Source organism: Talpa europaea, assembly GCF_964194135.1.
Source record: "Talpa europaea genome assembly, chromosome: 4".
Taxonomy (NCBI): Eukaryota; Metazoa; Chordata; class Mammalia; order Eulipotyphla; family Talpidae; genus Talpa; species Talpa europaea.
The window spans coordinates 53,447,437-53,459,490 of record NC_140070.1 but is presented as its reverse complement, the minus strand read 5'-3'; the positions used below and the strand labels follow the sequence as shown (position 1 = coordinate 53,459,490).

Genomic DNA, 12,054 nt, shown 5'->3' with positions numbered 1-12,054 from the left:
GAGGGGGAGGGGAGGGGAAGAGGGGAGGGGAGGGGAGGGGAGGGGAGGGGAGGGGAGGGGAGGGGAGGGGAGGGGAGCCCCTAGACCTCATCATCCCTGGAACGAGCCCATGTTTGAAATCTCAAAACCAGTATTTTACAAATATAGATTTCCTCTTTCCTTATTTCCAGCACATTGGCTCTTCAGTTTCACTGAAACCTCTACCCCATCTCTTTTTGGTAATATTGTTAGCCTTCTTTTCTTCTGTAGTTATACTTGGCAAATCCTGGAAATGACTTCAGAAGGGGGGCCTTTGACATTTGTTTTAATTCTTTCTCAAACATCAATAATAAACTCCTTCAAACCTTCTAAAATTGTACCAAATAATTTGCAGTTCCCTAAATAGCCCACAATCACACACTGTACTTTTCGTATAAAATGATTTTCACCTTTTAATTCTTACTCATACTTAAAGTCTGAGCTCAAGCCACAGATTCTCTAAAAGCACTGAGAATAAACTTCATCTCAAACCAAGTAAGATTTAAGTATTCTCTCCAGTCACAACTTCCCACCCCCCAGCTGCTTCAACTACAAGAAACTTCAGCTCCGACCCGGAATGTTGGAGGCTGTCCTTTTTGTTTTTTGCAGAACATAATGTGCATTCACAGCCAGCTGCATGAGTTTTGGGCAGAGATATATCCTGTTTTAATAGCATTGTAAGTATACTGTTTGGAAAATACTTGATTTTAATAAAGGATTAAACCTAGATGAAGTCTTAAAAATTATTTTTACTTGTCATTTTAGATTTGTTGTTTTAAAACCAAAAAGTTAAATTATATAGCCATAGCTATCAATTAGATCTTATCAAAGAGAAACATAGAACTCATTGTAAAATAGACTTGAAAATCCAAAAATTTCCAGTTCAACCTCTACAAATAAACATTAATTCCCAGGAAACTTTTCAAAGTATGGATTTGTGACTGTCTGTCAATCCATCAAGATCTGTTCTGTAGTTGTAAATTAACTTTATGTATCGCACAATCCTTTCAAAAAACAGCTTGTCAGCAAGGCGCCTAGGACTTCTAGACCACATTTTTCATGTTATGCACATAAATATTATACTTGATACTAAATCAATTAAGTTTGGTTACTATATAGATAATATATATAAGGTTGTAGGCTGAAAATGCCATTCTCAAGTCTAGCCCAGAACCAAACACCTTATGTAACATGCTCCTGTGTGTGATCTCAACCTGTCCAAGATGGGGCACTTTTTTGTTCATTCATCCTTCTGTTGTTCTTAGTATTTTTGAATGGGGAGAATAGGAAGAAGAAAAGACTTAAATATAGTGTGAATAGGGAAATAGGAGGCATAACAGGCCAAATATTTAGTTGAGTAGTAAATCATTTTTACTTCTTTCTAAATAAGATAGGAAAGAGTACTTGTCTCTCTTCCCACTACTCAGAAATTCTCAGAGTAATACAATTCTGCATGTAAAAAGCAAATAGTGCCTCAATCCCCATGAGGAAGAGTATAAAATAAACCTTATTCAGAGTTTAAATAATTTTTCCAATTATTCATCATTAAGTAAAAATGCTTTATAAATGTAGAACTCATTATATTAAACAATGACATCAGAAATTTGGCTTTCATAAGTCATCTCAGCACATTATTTAAAAGCTACTTAGAAAGAACAACAAAAATTTCATTGATTTATATACCTTATATGATATGTCAATTTATCAGACTCTTAATTTTCTGACCTGGAATGTCGGAGGCTGTCCTTTTTGTTTTTTGCAGAACACAATGTGCATTCACAGCCAACTGCATGAGGTTTGGGCAGAGATACATCCTGTTTTAATAGCATTGTAAGAATTTCATAGTTGTTACGATGAGCAGCTAAAATGACAGGTGCAACATCCATAGTTGTAGAATACTCAGGATTTTGAATGCGTTCCATTAGTTTCTGAAAAATATTTATATAAATATCCAAAAGTTATTATTTGTGACTTAAAAATATTTATCTAAAGAACAAAATGGGGGAAAAATGGAAAGAACAAAGAATACAGGAATTATTTTAAGGAATATGATAGAATGATAGAAATTTTACCAAGTCTAGTTTTTTTTGAAGCATCAAAACTTCAATTAATAAATGCAGTATAATTATGACAGACATAATCTTCAAAAGGAAACATTCAGAAAACTAGAATTCTGAATTCATAACAAAGAAGGTAGGCTACCTGGAGATATAGTTTAGGGAAATGTGCTTCATTTTCATAAGATTATGGGAATACACATGATAAGGATAAAGAACAAGAACTTCAGAAAAAGAATATACAGGAAAAACAGAAATGTTGAAAAGAGTATAACCGCATGAGAAAAATTTTAAATAGTCCACCTCATTGTCAAACTTTTCAAATTAATAGCAAGGAAGTTACTTGAAAGATGTAACAGGAGGCATTATTTATTTTGTATAACTTCTTTCTATCTACCCATACCACTTCCTGTTATGAATGCACAAAAACACTAACAATCATAGCTACTATTTAATAAGTCCTGAAATTGTTAGGCACTTTAAGTTTATCATCTATTTAATCCCCACAATATTCTGCAAAATTGAACATTATAATTCCCATGATAAAAACTGAGGCTCAGAGAAGTTAATGTGCCAGAGCTACGCAACTGAGTGGCAAACTACAGATCAAAACTCAGGTCTGTGTTACTCCAGAGCCTGAGCTCACTAACTACAGGGACTCATGGGGGCATGACATGAGAAAAGAATCACTAGTAAATAGAGTCAAGGTTAAACTTAAAAAGTTGTCTGTTTTATAGCTATTTCACATTCTTCCTATGAAAAACTTTTCAGTGAAAAGTTCTCATTTTTTCAGTTTTCCTGAGATATATTTGATTCCATAGTATCAGCTCATCAAGTTCACATTTTTTAGATAATTTTTATTAACACTGTAAAGTAGTGTACACATAATATAAAATATCTGAAAAATATAGAAAGGCAGAAAGAATAGCCATATTCCTAACAGCCAAAGTAGTGTACACATAATATAAAATATCTGAAAAATATAGAAAGGCAGAAAGAATAGCCATATTCCTAACAGCCAAAGAATATTTTACAATATTTCCTTTTTGTCCTTTATCTGCCACACCCCCTATAAGGGCATTTTTGACATAAATGATTTGAAACCAATGAATTCTAAAAATGGTTCTTAATATTTTAACAATCTCACAGTTATAGCCCAGAACCTTCACAAAAACTTCATGTATAGAATTTTGCATACAATTTAAGGAAGTTCATAGACCCTATGTTTAAGGTACTTTATTAATATAAATAAAACTATCATACATATTTTTTGTGACTACAGCTTTTTTGAAATTTAGGATTATCTCATTAACATAGAACCCTTGACATGGAATTACAGATCTAAAATCCATGAACTCCATGGAGTTCTGAAACTCCTGATACATATTATCAAAGTTCTTTTAATAATTTTTATTACCCACAATACAGCAATGTATCCATTTGCTAAAGACTCACTCACCAGCACTAAATGTGATCACTCTTAATTTATGCATGAAAAATGCTATCATGAAATATTAATCTACATTCCTTTGATTGCTGATTTTAGTTTTTACCAATATATTTATTTTTGTCCTCCTTTTATAGTTTATAAACTTCCCATTTATTTTATGTGAACTTCAAATTAATGAATTTATATCACAGAGAAATCTAAAAATTTAGTGCTTTCGCCCTTATTGCTGGTTATAAAGAGGGGGAAATTACACTGAATCCCTTGAAAGAAAAATGGTTTTCTCATTTTCTCTATGAAAGACACCTATTAGCAATACATTAAGATGTATTTCTAAAATGTATACATTAAGATAAGGTTAAGGTCATAATTTCATTATGCATAAATATCTGGGTACTATCAAAAAAAGGCCTGCAGGGCCTCCCCTGGTGGCACAGTGGCTGAGCACTGGGCTGCAAGGCTGCCCACAGCCTCTGCAGCGCTGGTTTGTTTCCCGGCCCCCCAGCGAGGGTCCCACCAAAAAAATAAATAAATAAATAAAGGCCTGCAAATGAAGGTCAGAATTTAATCAAGAGACAATTTTGATAAGCCATGAATACAGAATGAATTCGCTGAAGTGGCAAAAAGGACATATATATAAATATTTGACATTACCTGTCTAGAAATAATAGGACTACTATAATGTGATCTTAATGTCACTGGAAGTATTAAAGCAAGGGCTAGATAACCTTTTTCGTTAAAGATACAGTGGTAAAAAGGTTTCTTGCAGTGACCAGGTGATGGCTCCACTGTCTTAAAACTCTTTTAAGATTTAATTGGTAGTGACACTGGTGATGAAATACTTACTACCTGTCAGTGACTCCAATATCCTAGCACAGTACATCCCCCCTCCACAAGAAAATAAATGGGTTAAAAGTCTAGACAGTGGAAAAGGCATATCAGAATACAATAGTAACTGCAGGATAAATAACAAGAGATCTCTAGATATTTCTAATTCTTACAACAGGGACTATCTTCTTAGACCTTTTTATTTTCTATGTTCCTATTAACTTCTTATTACCACTATAATTAGGTGATACTATCCTCTGGAGAGTGAGGCATTCGTAAACTGTGCAATAGTCTAAATGAGTAAAATATCTCAGTCAATACATAATAAAGTATACAATTTAGCAGTTTCTTATAGTCCTCAAATAATGGCTGATAATTTGGAACCCATTTGAAATTTCTTAAGACAATTTTTCTCCTGAGTATAGTCATTTTATACTCCCAGCAGTTATTTAAACTGCTTGTTTCACTACATCCTCATCAATAATGAATGTTACATAGGCTCTCTTGCTGCTCCCTGGCCTGGTTCCACTGGCCTGGGAGACCCACTTTACTTCTGTTCCTTTTCTCCTTAATAAACTTTTTCTTTCTCTAAACAAAAACCAATCAATCAATAAATAGATGTTACATAAAGCTGTTCAAATATCTCATATTTTAAAATTAGAATGTATTTATTAGTAACTGTCTTCTCACAAAGCAATAAAAATATACATATATGCTTAATTTGTAAGTTAATAGATGACTACTATTAGATAGCATTTTGCTATATTTCCAATCAGACCCTTTTCTATGCATATTTTTAACCTTGGATTATATTATATGTACAGTTTACTTTTCTTATTTTATTGACTTCCTACCACATTTTACCATATTTCTACATATTCTTTAAAAATAACATTTTACATATATATTTTTCATATTTATTATATATTTGTTTTGTATTTCCAATCTTATATTGGTATTTTAGATTGTGTCACACGACTTCTTCATTACTACAAATGACTGTAATTAACATTTTTGTCCATATTTCTGACCACTTCCTTATAAGTTTCTAGAGGAGGAAGAACCAGGCAAAAAAATTATGAACACCTTTCTTGTTTATAGCACATCCCGCTGAAGTGCTTTCCAAAATATCCCACCCACAAGTGGTGTATGTGACTATTCTACTCCCTTGCTATCAGTGATAAGTATTTTTTAAAAATTTTTGCTAATCTGACAAGCAAAATTAGTATCTCATTGTATATAACATCATTAAAGTTTAATCTCTTATATTTTCTTTTCCAACACTTTTTCATGTCCTTTTCTGATTTTTGTGTTTTTCACCAACTCATTCAATATTAAGATTATGAATTTGTGATATATGCTGAAAAATATCCATCTGCTTCCTAATTTCTGCCTGATAGCTGAATTCCAGAAACTTAACTTCTACAGCCAAAGGCTGTGCTGCTATGATTTTTGTCCATTGTTTTTACACTTAGAAAGTCCATCTATGCCCAGTCAGTTAACTATGTACCTACACTTTCTTCCAGTTTTATGCTTTGTTTATATTTAATTCTTAAATCCATCTGGAAATTCATCTGTATTTTCAACTTAGCCTGTAGAATGTTCCATACTAAAAATAGAGGTCCATACTGAAAAAAATTACAGAAATATCACTAATTTTAAAAAGGTGTCCTAAAAACAGTATTATTCTTGCAACTGTCTACTTATTCTAAAACAATATTTTACAGAATGAAAAAAAAATCTGTTTCTTAAAAGAAAAATAAATTTGGGGAAGAAAAAAAATGGCAATAGGGCAAAAGATCTATTTTGGTTTTAAAATCCAAATTAACAAATACTTAAGAGTACTAACTACTATAGTTGGTCTTGATGATCGTTTTGGTCGATGATTAAGTAGTATATCAACAGCTCCCACTACTTCAGAGTCGATTGCCACCAAAAGTGCATCTGCGGACTTTAAAAAAAAAAAAGGTTAAAAAATGAAAATGGAGGGTAAGAAGGTAAACTATTTTTAGTAATTCATAAATAAAACTATTTTGAAAGTTTAAACTGTATTATATACAGTAATACTCAATTTTCAAAAATTTAGACTGTCCAGGTAGTACATTTGCTTGTCTTAGCAGTACTTCTCTGTACCACAATATACAGGTTTCTGTCCTGGTTTCACTGCATGAGTTGGTAAAATAATGAATGCTTGATAGCAGGGTTTATTAATGAAACAGTGCTGATTCATTTAGTATTTAAATCTAAGATGCTTTCCTTTTCAAGATCTTTATTCTTAAACTTGGACCAAAAGAATCATAACACTCCGTATCTGTAAAAGAAATGGCCACGAACTACAAGTATTTTATTGTGTTCAGTGTAATAAAAATGATCACCCATGCAACCATAAAGATAGGGGACAATGGAAAACATGTTAACAGAGGAGTGGGCCCTCTGTTCTCATCTTTAAAACACATGGTGGACTGAAATGATAGAAGTTTGACATTAATATTAGCAAACTAACCCAATGAAAATCACAAAGAATTTGGTTATTAATGTCCTTACAGACAAGAGGGAGAAGTGACTTTATAGTTTTACTCCCCAACTACAACTCATTTTGAGGCTCCGACTTTGACAGGAGAAAAAATAAACAGAAGTTGAGGAAATGCCTTTTTAACTTGATAACAAAGTCTATAATCTATGATATTTGGCAACCATGACATCATATTTTTGGGTGTTTTTTTTATTTTTAAAGAAAATCATAAAGGCAGAAGGGAAATATGGGGATAAAAATGATTTAATCTAAAAAAATGCCCCAATTATTTTCAATCTGTACATTTTAAACTGTTATAATTCTTAACTATTAAATAAAGTCTCTCTTTAAAATGAAACTATGTCAGATATTTAATACTTTTTGCAGCTGAATAAGGCTTTCATCCATTTTATCTAGATATCCAAAACAAAACTAAAAATGGAAACTTTATCTGGAAGTCTAAAAATAGGAGTAAGAGCCCCAAAAGGGTTGAGGGGTCACACTGAAACACTAGAACTGCCTTTGTAGTCCCACAGGAAAAACTCTACATCTTGATGGGAAATTTAATTCACTACTTTATCCCTGAAAACTTTGACCTTTCACTGGGCTATAAGTCTATTCTTTGAAGTTTAGCATTATTCTTCTTCTGCTACGCAAACATTTCTTTTGAATTTATACCACTCTTGGTCAGGAGACACAAACAAACAAGAAGAACCATGTGTTCATTACTGATTAAAAATTTCATTTATGACTTTTAATTTTAACCTATAAAGCTAAGTATAGTAATGTCACTGCTCTTGAACACCAGGCAACATGAACTGTATGAAACAACCATGAATTCAGCTGCAGATTTCATTTTTTTAAAAAACGTAGACCACTCACAAACTAGCTTCAAGTGCATTATTTTCCAAAAGGAACTACCCCAAGGACACTGACAGAATTGTTATAAATGACAGACATTTATTTGGGTTTACCAAGTATTCTTCAGATCTTTACTAAATAGGAGAGTAGCTAAATTAAAATCAACAAAGTAGAAAGAAAGGAAGGAAAATTTGCTATAAGTTGATCACTGAAAAAATATCAGTAGCACAAAGTCAATGTCAATAACCAGTGGTAGGAAGCCTTTTAGTATAAAGACAAGCATGTCAATAGTTTCAGACTATATGAAGTAAGGTAATAATGATTATATTTGCAATGATTTCTATTTACAGTGGTAGAGTTAAATTATATTCAGATACACTCTAGGAAAAAATAAAGAAAGATTCATGTTAAATCTTTCAGGCTTAAAAGGATAAGCTTCAGGCATGAGAGATATTTATATAAGAAAGTTATGTAAGTAATGAGTTACTATTAATGGTATATTATTTGATAAAGGTTCTAAAGAAAAAATGCTTTAAAGTACTTTAAAGTACTTAAAAATATCTATAGGGACACAAAATTTTATTAGTTTTGTTTCCTAATTTCTTACAGATGATTGACCATTTTTTATTAAAATCTATTCACTATATATACTTACTATGTATTTGAGAGTGTTCTCTTCCTTTTCACTTCAGAATGTCTTTTCAACAATCCCCATACTCTTTCCTCTAAACTCAGAGTAACTAAATACTTCCTCTCTAAAACCAAATTTTCCACTTTGATATCACCTCTCTTCTTCTTGGTCCTTCATTCACAGAAATACCAGTACTAGCTCCCACCTTCATAAACATTAAATCCTTCTTCACTCTTCTAACTCTAGAAATGTACTCTTCATCTTAAACTGTCCATTGCAGACACCCTGATAAACCCAAAATAAACAAGGATAAAACCTAAATTCTCCATTTTCTGCCCCAAGCTTGACTTCTTAACTTGTTTTTCTTTCACCCTTCTCCCAGTTATCCATTTTTAAGATTGCCTCTTGGACTTCTTAATTCCCCCCTCCAAACTTAAGTACCCTTAAACTCTATCAATTCTCCCTTCATAATATCTCTGGCATCTGCCATGTTTTGCCCTATTCCTAAAGCCACAAAAATCTTTCCTTGGCATCCCTTTGATTCCAGGGCCACAATTGATAGCCAAATCTATGAATGATCAATTCCTTTATATAAATTGGCATAGTGTTTGTATATAATCTCTGCACAGCCTCCCATATACTTTAGATGCCTTCAATATTACATCGAATACCCAATACAATGTAAATGCTCTGTAAAAAGTTGTTATATGTATAGTTTAGGGAATAATGATGAGGAAAAAGTCTATACATGATTAGTCAGATGCAATCATCAAAGGCTTAACTACCTAGTCCAATATTTTCTAGCTATGGTTGGTTAAGTCCACAGATGCAGAACTCACAATATGGAGGGCTGACTGTACTCTGGTTCAGGCTTTACCCTCTTCATATCAGGTTAGCTATAAAAAAGGCTCACCCACTACAGACTACGGTAGAAGATTATGGGTGTTTTGGTGTCAGGAGAACTAAAGCGTGAGGGGAGAAATCCTGTATTGTGAAAAAAATCAACAAGGATGTAAATAATGGCACTTCATGAAAAAAATATAAAAAATGCTCACCCAAGCTAGAGTTTTTTTCCCCTTTCTATTTTATAATCTATACCAAACACTGTCAGTCAATTCATTTTTCTGAAATGAATTGGATATATCACATCCTTTCTCAAAAATCATTTAATGACCATACTAGTTATCACATAATCCAAATCCCTTAGCCTGGCATTCAGGCTCTTTTCAACAGTTTTATTTTAGTTATTTTTCCAGATATTTCCCTCCACTCTCCAAACCAATTATTTTGTTCAAAAAGGTCAAATCAATTTACTAACTCAAGAACATATACTGCGCATGACTTTTCTTACATCCTTCTCTATACTCCCTGTCCATTACCTACATACATATTTTTGAAAGTATGTTTCAGGCAGTAGGTTAAGGTCATGAAATGTGGAGTCGGAAATTGGGCTCAAATTTCAGGTCTGCCATTATGAAGAAGTGACTAAGCAATTTACTTAACTGTTTTCCTGTACCTTGCTTTCCCTCATCTATAAAATGGGGATAGTAAGTACTATCTCCCAGGGCTATTGTGAGAAATAAGTGAATATATTTAAGGTTCCTTTTACATAGGAGCACGATGTAAATATTAGGAATTATTAATATTAATAGGACTGAGTCTATGACATACTTTCAAGAAAATAGCTTCAATCTATAATGCTCTTCTCTTTTCTGTTTCCAAACATTTATTTAAACCACAAAAGTTTAAGTTTAAAGCATGATTTCTCAATAGTGATAATATTGACATGTTGGACAAGGTAACTCTGTTCTGGTGGGCTGGCCTGTACACTGTAGGATGTTTAGCAGCATCCCTAGCCTCTATCAGATGCCAGTAGCAATCCACCTGCAAGTTGTGAAACCAAAAATGTCTTCAAAGATAAACTCATGCCATGGGATGGAGCAACACGGATGGAGCTGGAAAGGGATTATGCTAAGCAAACTAAGACAGGAGGAAAAAAAGAAATATAAGATGGACTATAGGAAAACCAAATAAGGGGTCAGGAAAAAGACAAAACTCGCAAGCTGACCCAAGATCTGAGGAATATAGCAGGGAAGGAATACAGGAATATAAGGAAGGGGGAGTGAGAGGGGCCAAAAGAGGGGAGAGAAGAGCACAAGGGAGAGGGGAGATGGATCACGGGTGCTATGGTGGTGGGAGAACCAAAGGGGAAACACCTGAGGGGAGAAATCAAATATGTACAAAAATGAACAACAATGTGAGAAAATAGAATAAATTTAATCAAAAAATAAACAAAATGTCTTCAGACATTGCCAAATATCCATGGCGGGTGGGTGGGGGGAAGGATAAAATCGTTCAGTTGAGAGCCACTAACATACCACAAGATAAAAATACATGAAAGCACTTTGTCCCCTCAAAGCAATATACAAGGGTCAAGTATTACACTCAGCACTTATCAAATACATTTTTATATAATTTAATTGCTTTGTAATTCATATGTGCTTTCATTGGCCAACAAATTTAATATCATTTAGTGTGAACTCATGTTTCACTTATTCATTTCCACAATCACACCCAATTGAAGGCCTTGATACCAAAGACACAGGTAACCTGAGACAGAACACAGCGAACTGGAAAGAGCATGGGATTTGCAGCCATAAGATCAGGTTCCAATCTTAGCTTTGCTTTCATGAATTTTAGAACTTTGGGCAATTCATTAATGTCTATGAGCCTCAGTTTTGTGCTATTTTTATAAAATGTAACATCTCTATAGGCTGCTATGATGGTCAAGTAAATGTATACCGCACAATTATTATATACAGTCACATATGTAAAAAGACACAAATGATTATTATACCATAATCTCTTTTATCCAGGATCATCAAGGACTGAATTTCTTCATAACTTTATTTTCTAGGTAACTGAAGCTTATGCTTTTAAGTCTTTAACCTTTTAAACTATTTTGATGGAAGTTTTCTACTTTCAGAAGTCAAATTTTCTCCTTTCTTCTAAAATAATATGTACTGAATATAATTTAACTTTTTCTTACTGACTCCATCAACTATTATTCTAACATACAGTTCCGTCAGAGTTGATCAAATATGTAATGCCGTTGGCCTTTTCATAGAGTTAGAGGTACTGTGCCTCATTTTGTTCCACTTACAGTCCTACATGACTATTCTGCTGTCCCTCTAATTCTCATTGGACTAGAAAACTAAGTAATTTATTAAAGTAGAATCTAAAATGAGAAAAAAGACTATGACAGAGGAATCCATAAATACTCTCTCCTATGACTAAAGTTCATAAACTTCAATGGGAAATTTCATAGCCTCTACTCTGGCTGCTTAGAGGTATTTTTCACTTACTTTCTGATTCTCACTGGTGTTCTGGATAGCTGAAATTGCTGAGGAAGCAATCTTTTTTGTACTCTAACTATAAATAGAGATAGTAAACATGTACCTAGAACTAACCTACCTATATCTTTTAAATTTTCTGAGTGCTTCCTGATGCCAGTCAAAAAGAAAAGTCGCATTAACAAAGCACACAATCATACTATTTGAAAGAAAGTAAAAAGATGCAATTTCCAACCATAAACAAAGAAAGAAAGAATGAAAATAATATTAAATATCCTTCATAATCTCTTGACTGAATTTTCTCAAAAATTAAACACATGCTAGTTCTTCTACTTAAACAAATATAA

General features: G+C 33.0%; 1 protein-coding gene across 14 annotated transcripts in view; it reads right to left on the bottom strand.

Moving 5' to 3' along the window:
• The window catches only part of TRPC1 (transient receptor potential cation channel subfamily C member 1), a gene marked incomplete at both ends in the record, with an annotated part of 50,720 nt that overhangs the window by 27,263 nt on the left and 11,403 nt on the right, over positions 1–12,054 (bottom strand). For 8 of the 14 annotated variants that reach the window (XM_084231269.1, XM_084231271.1, XM_084231264.1 and 5 more), the window contains one exon: positions 1,744–1,946. The exons of 3 other annotated variants lie outside the window; for them this stretch is intronic. In XM_084231269.1, coding sequence (XP_084087395.1) covers positions 1,744–1,946 — 203 coding nt within the window. Of the gene's footprint in view, positions 1–1,743; positions 1,947–6,199; positions 6,302–12,054 lie in introns of all 14 variants that reach the window. 3 more of the 14 variants (XM_084231263.1, XM_084231272.1, XM_084231274.1) reach the window with 1 other exon arrangement.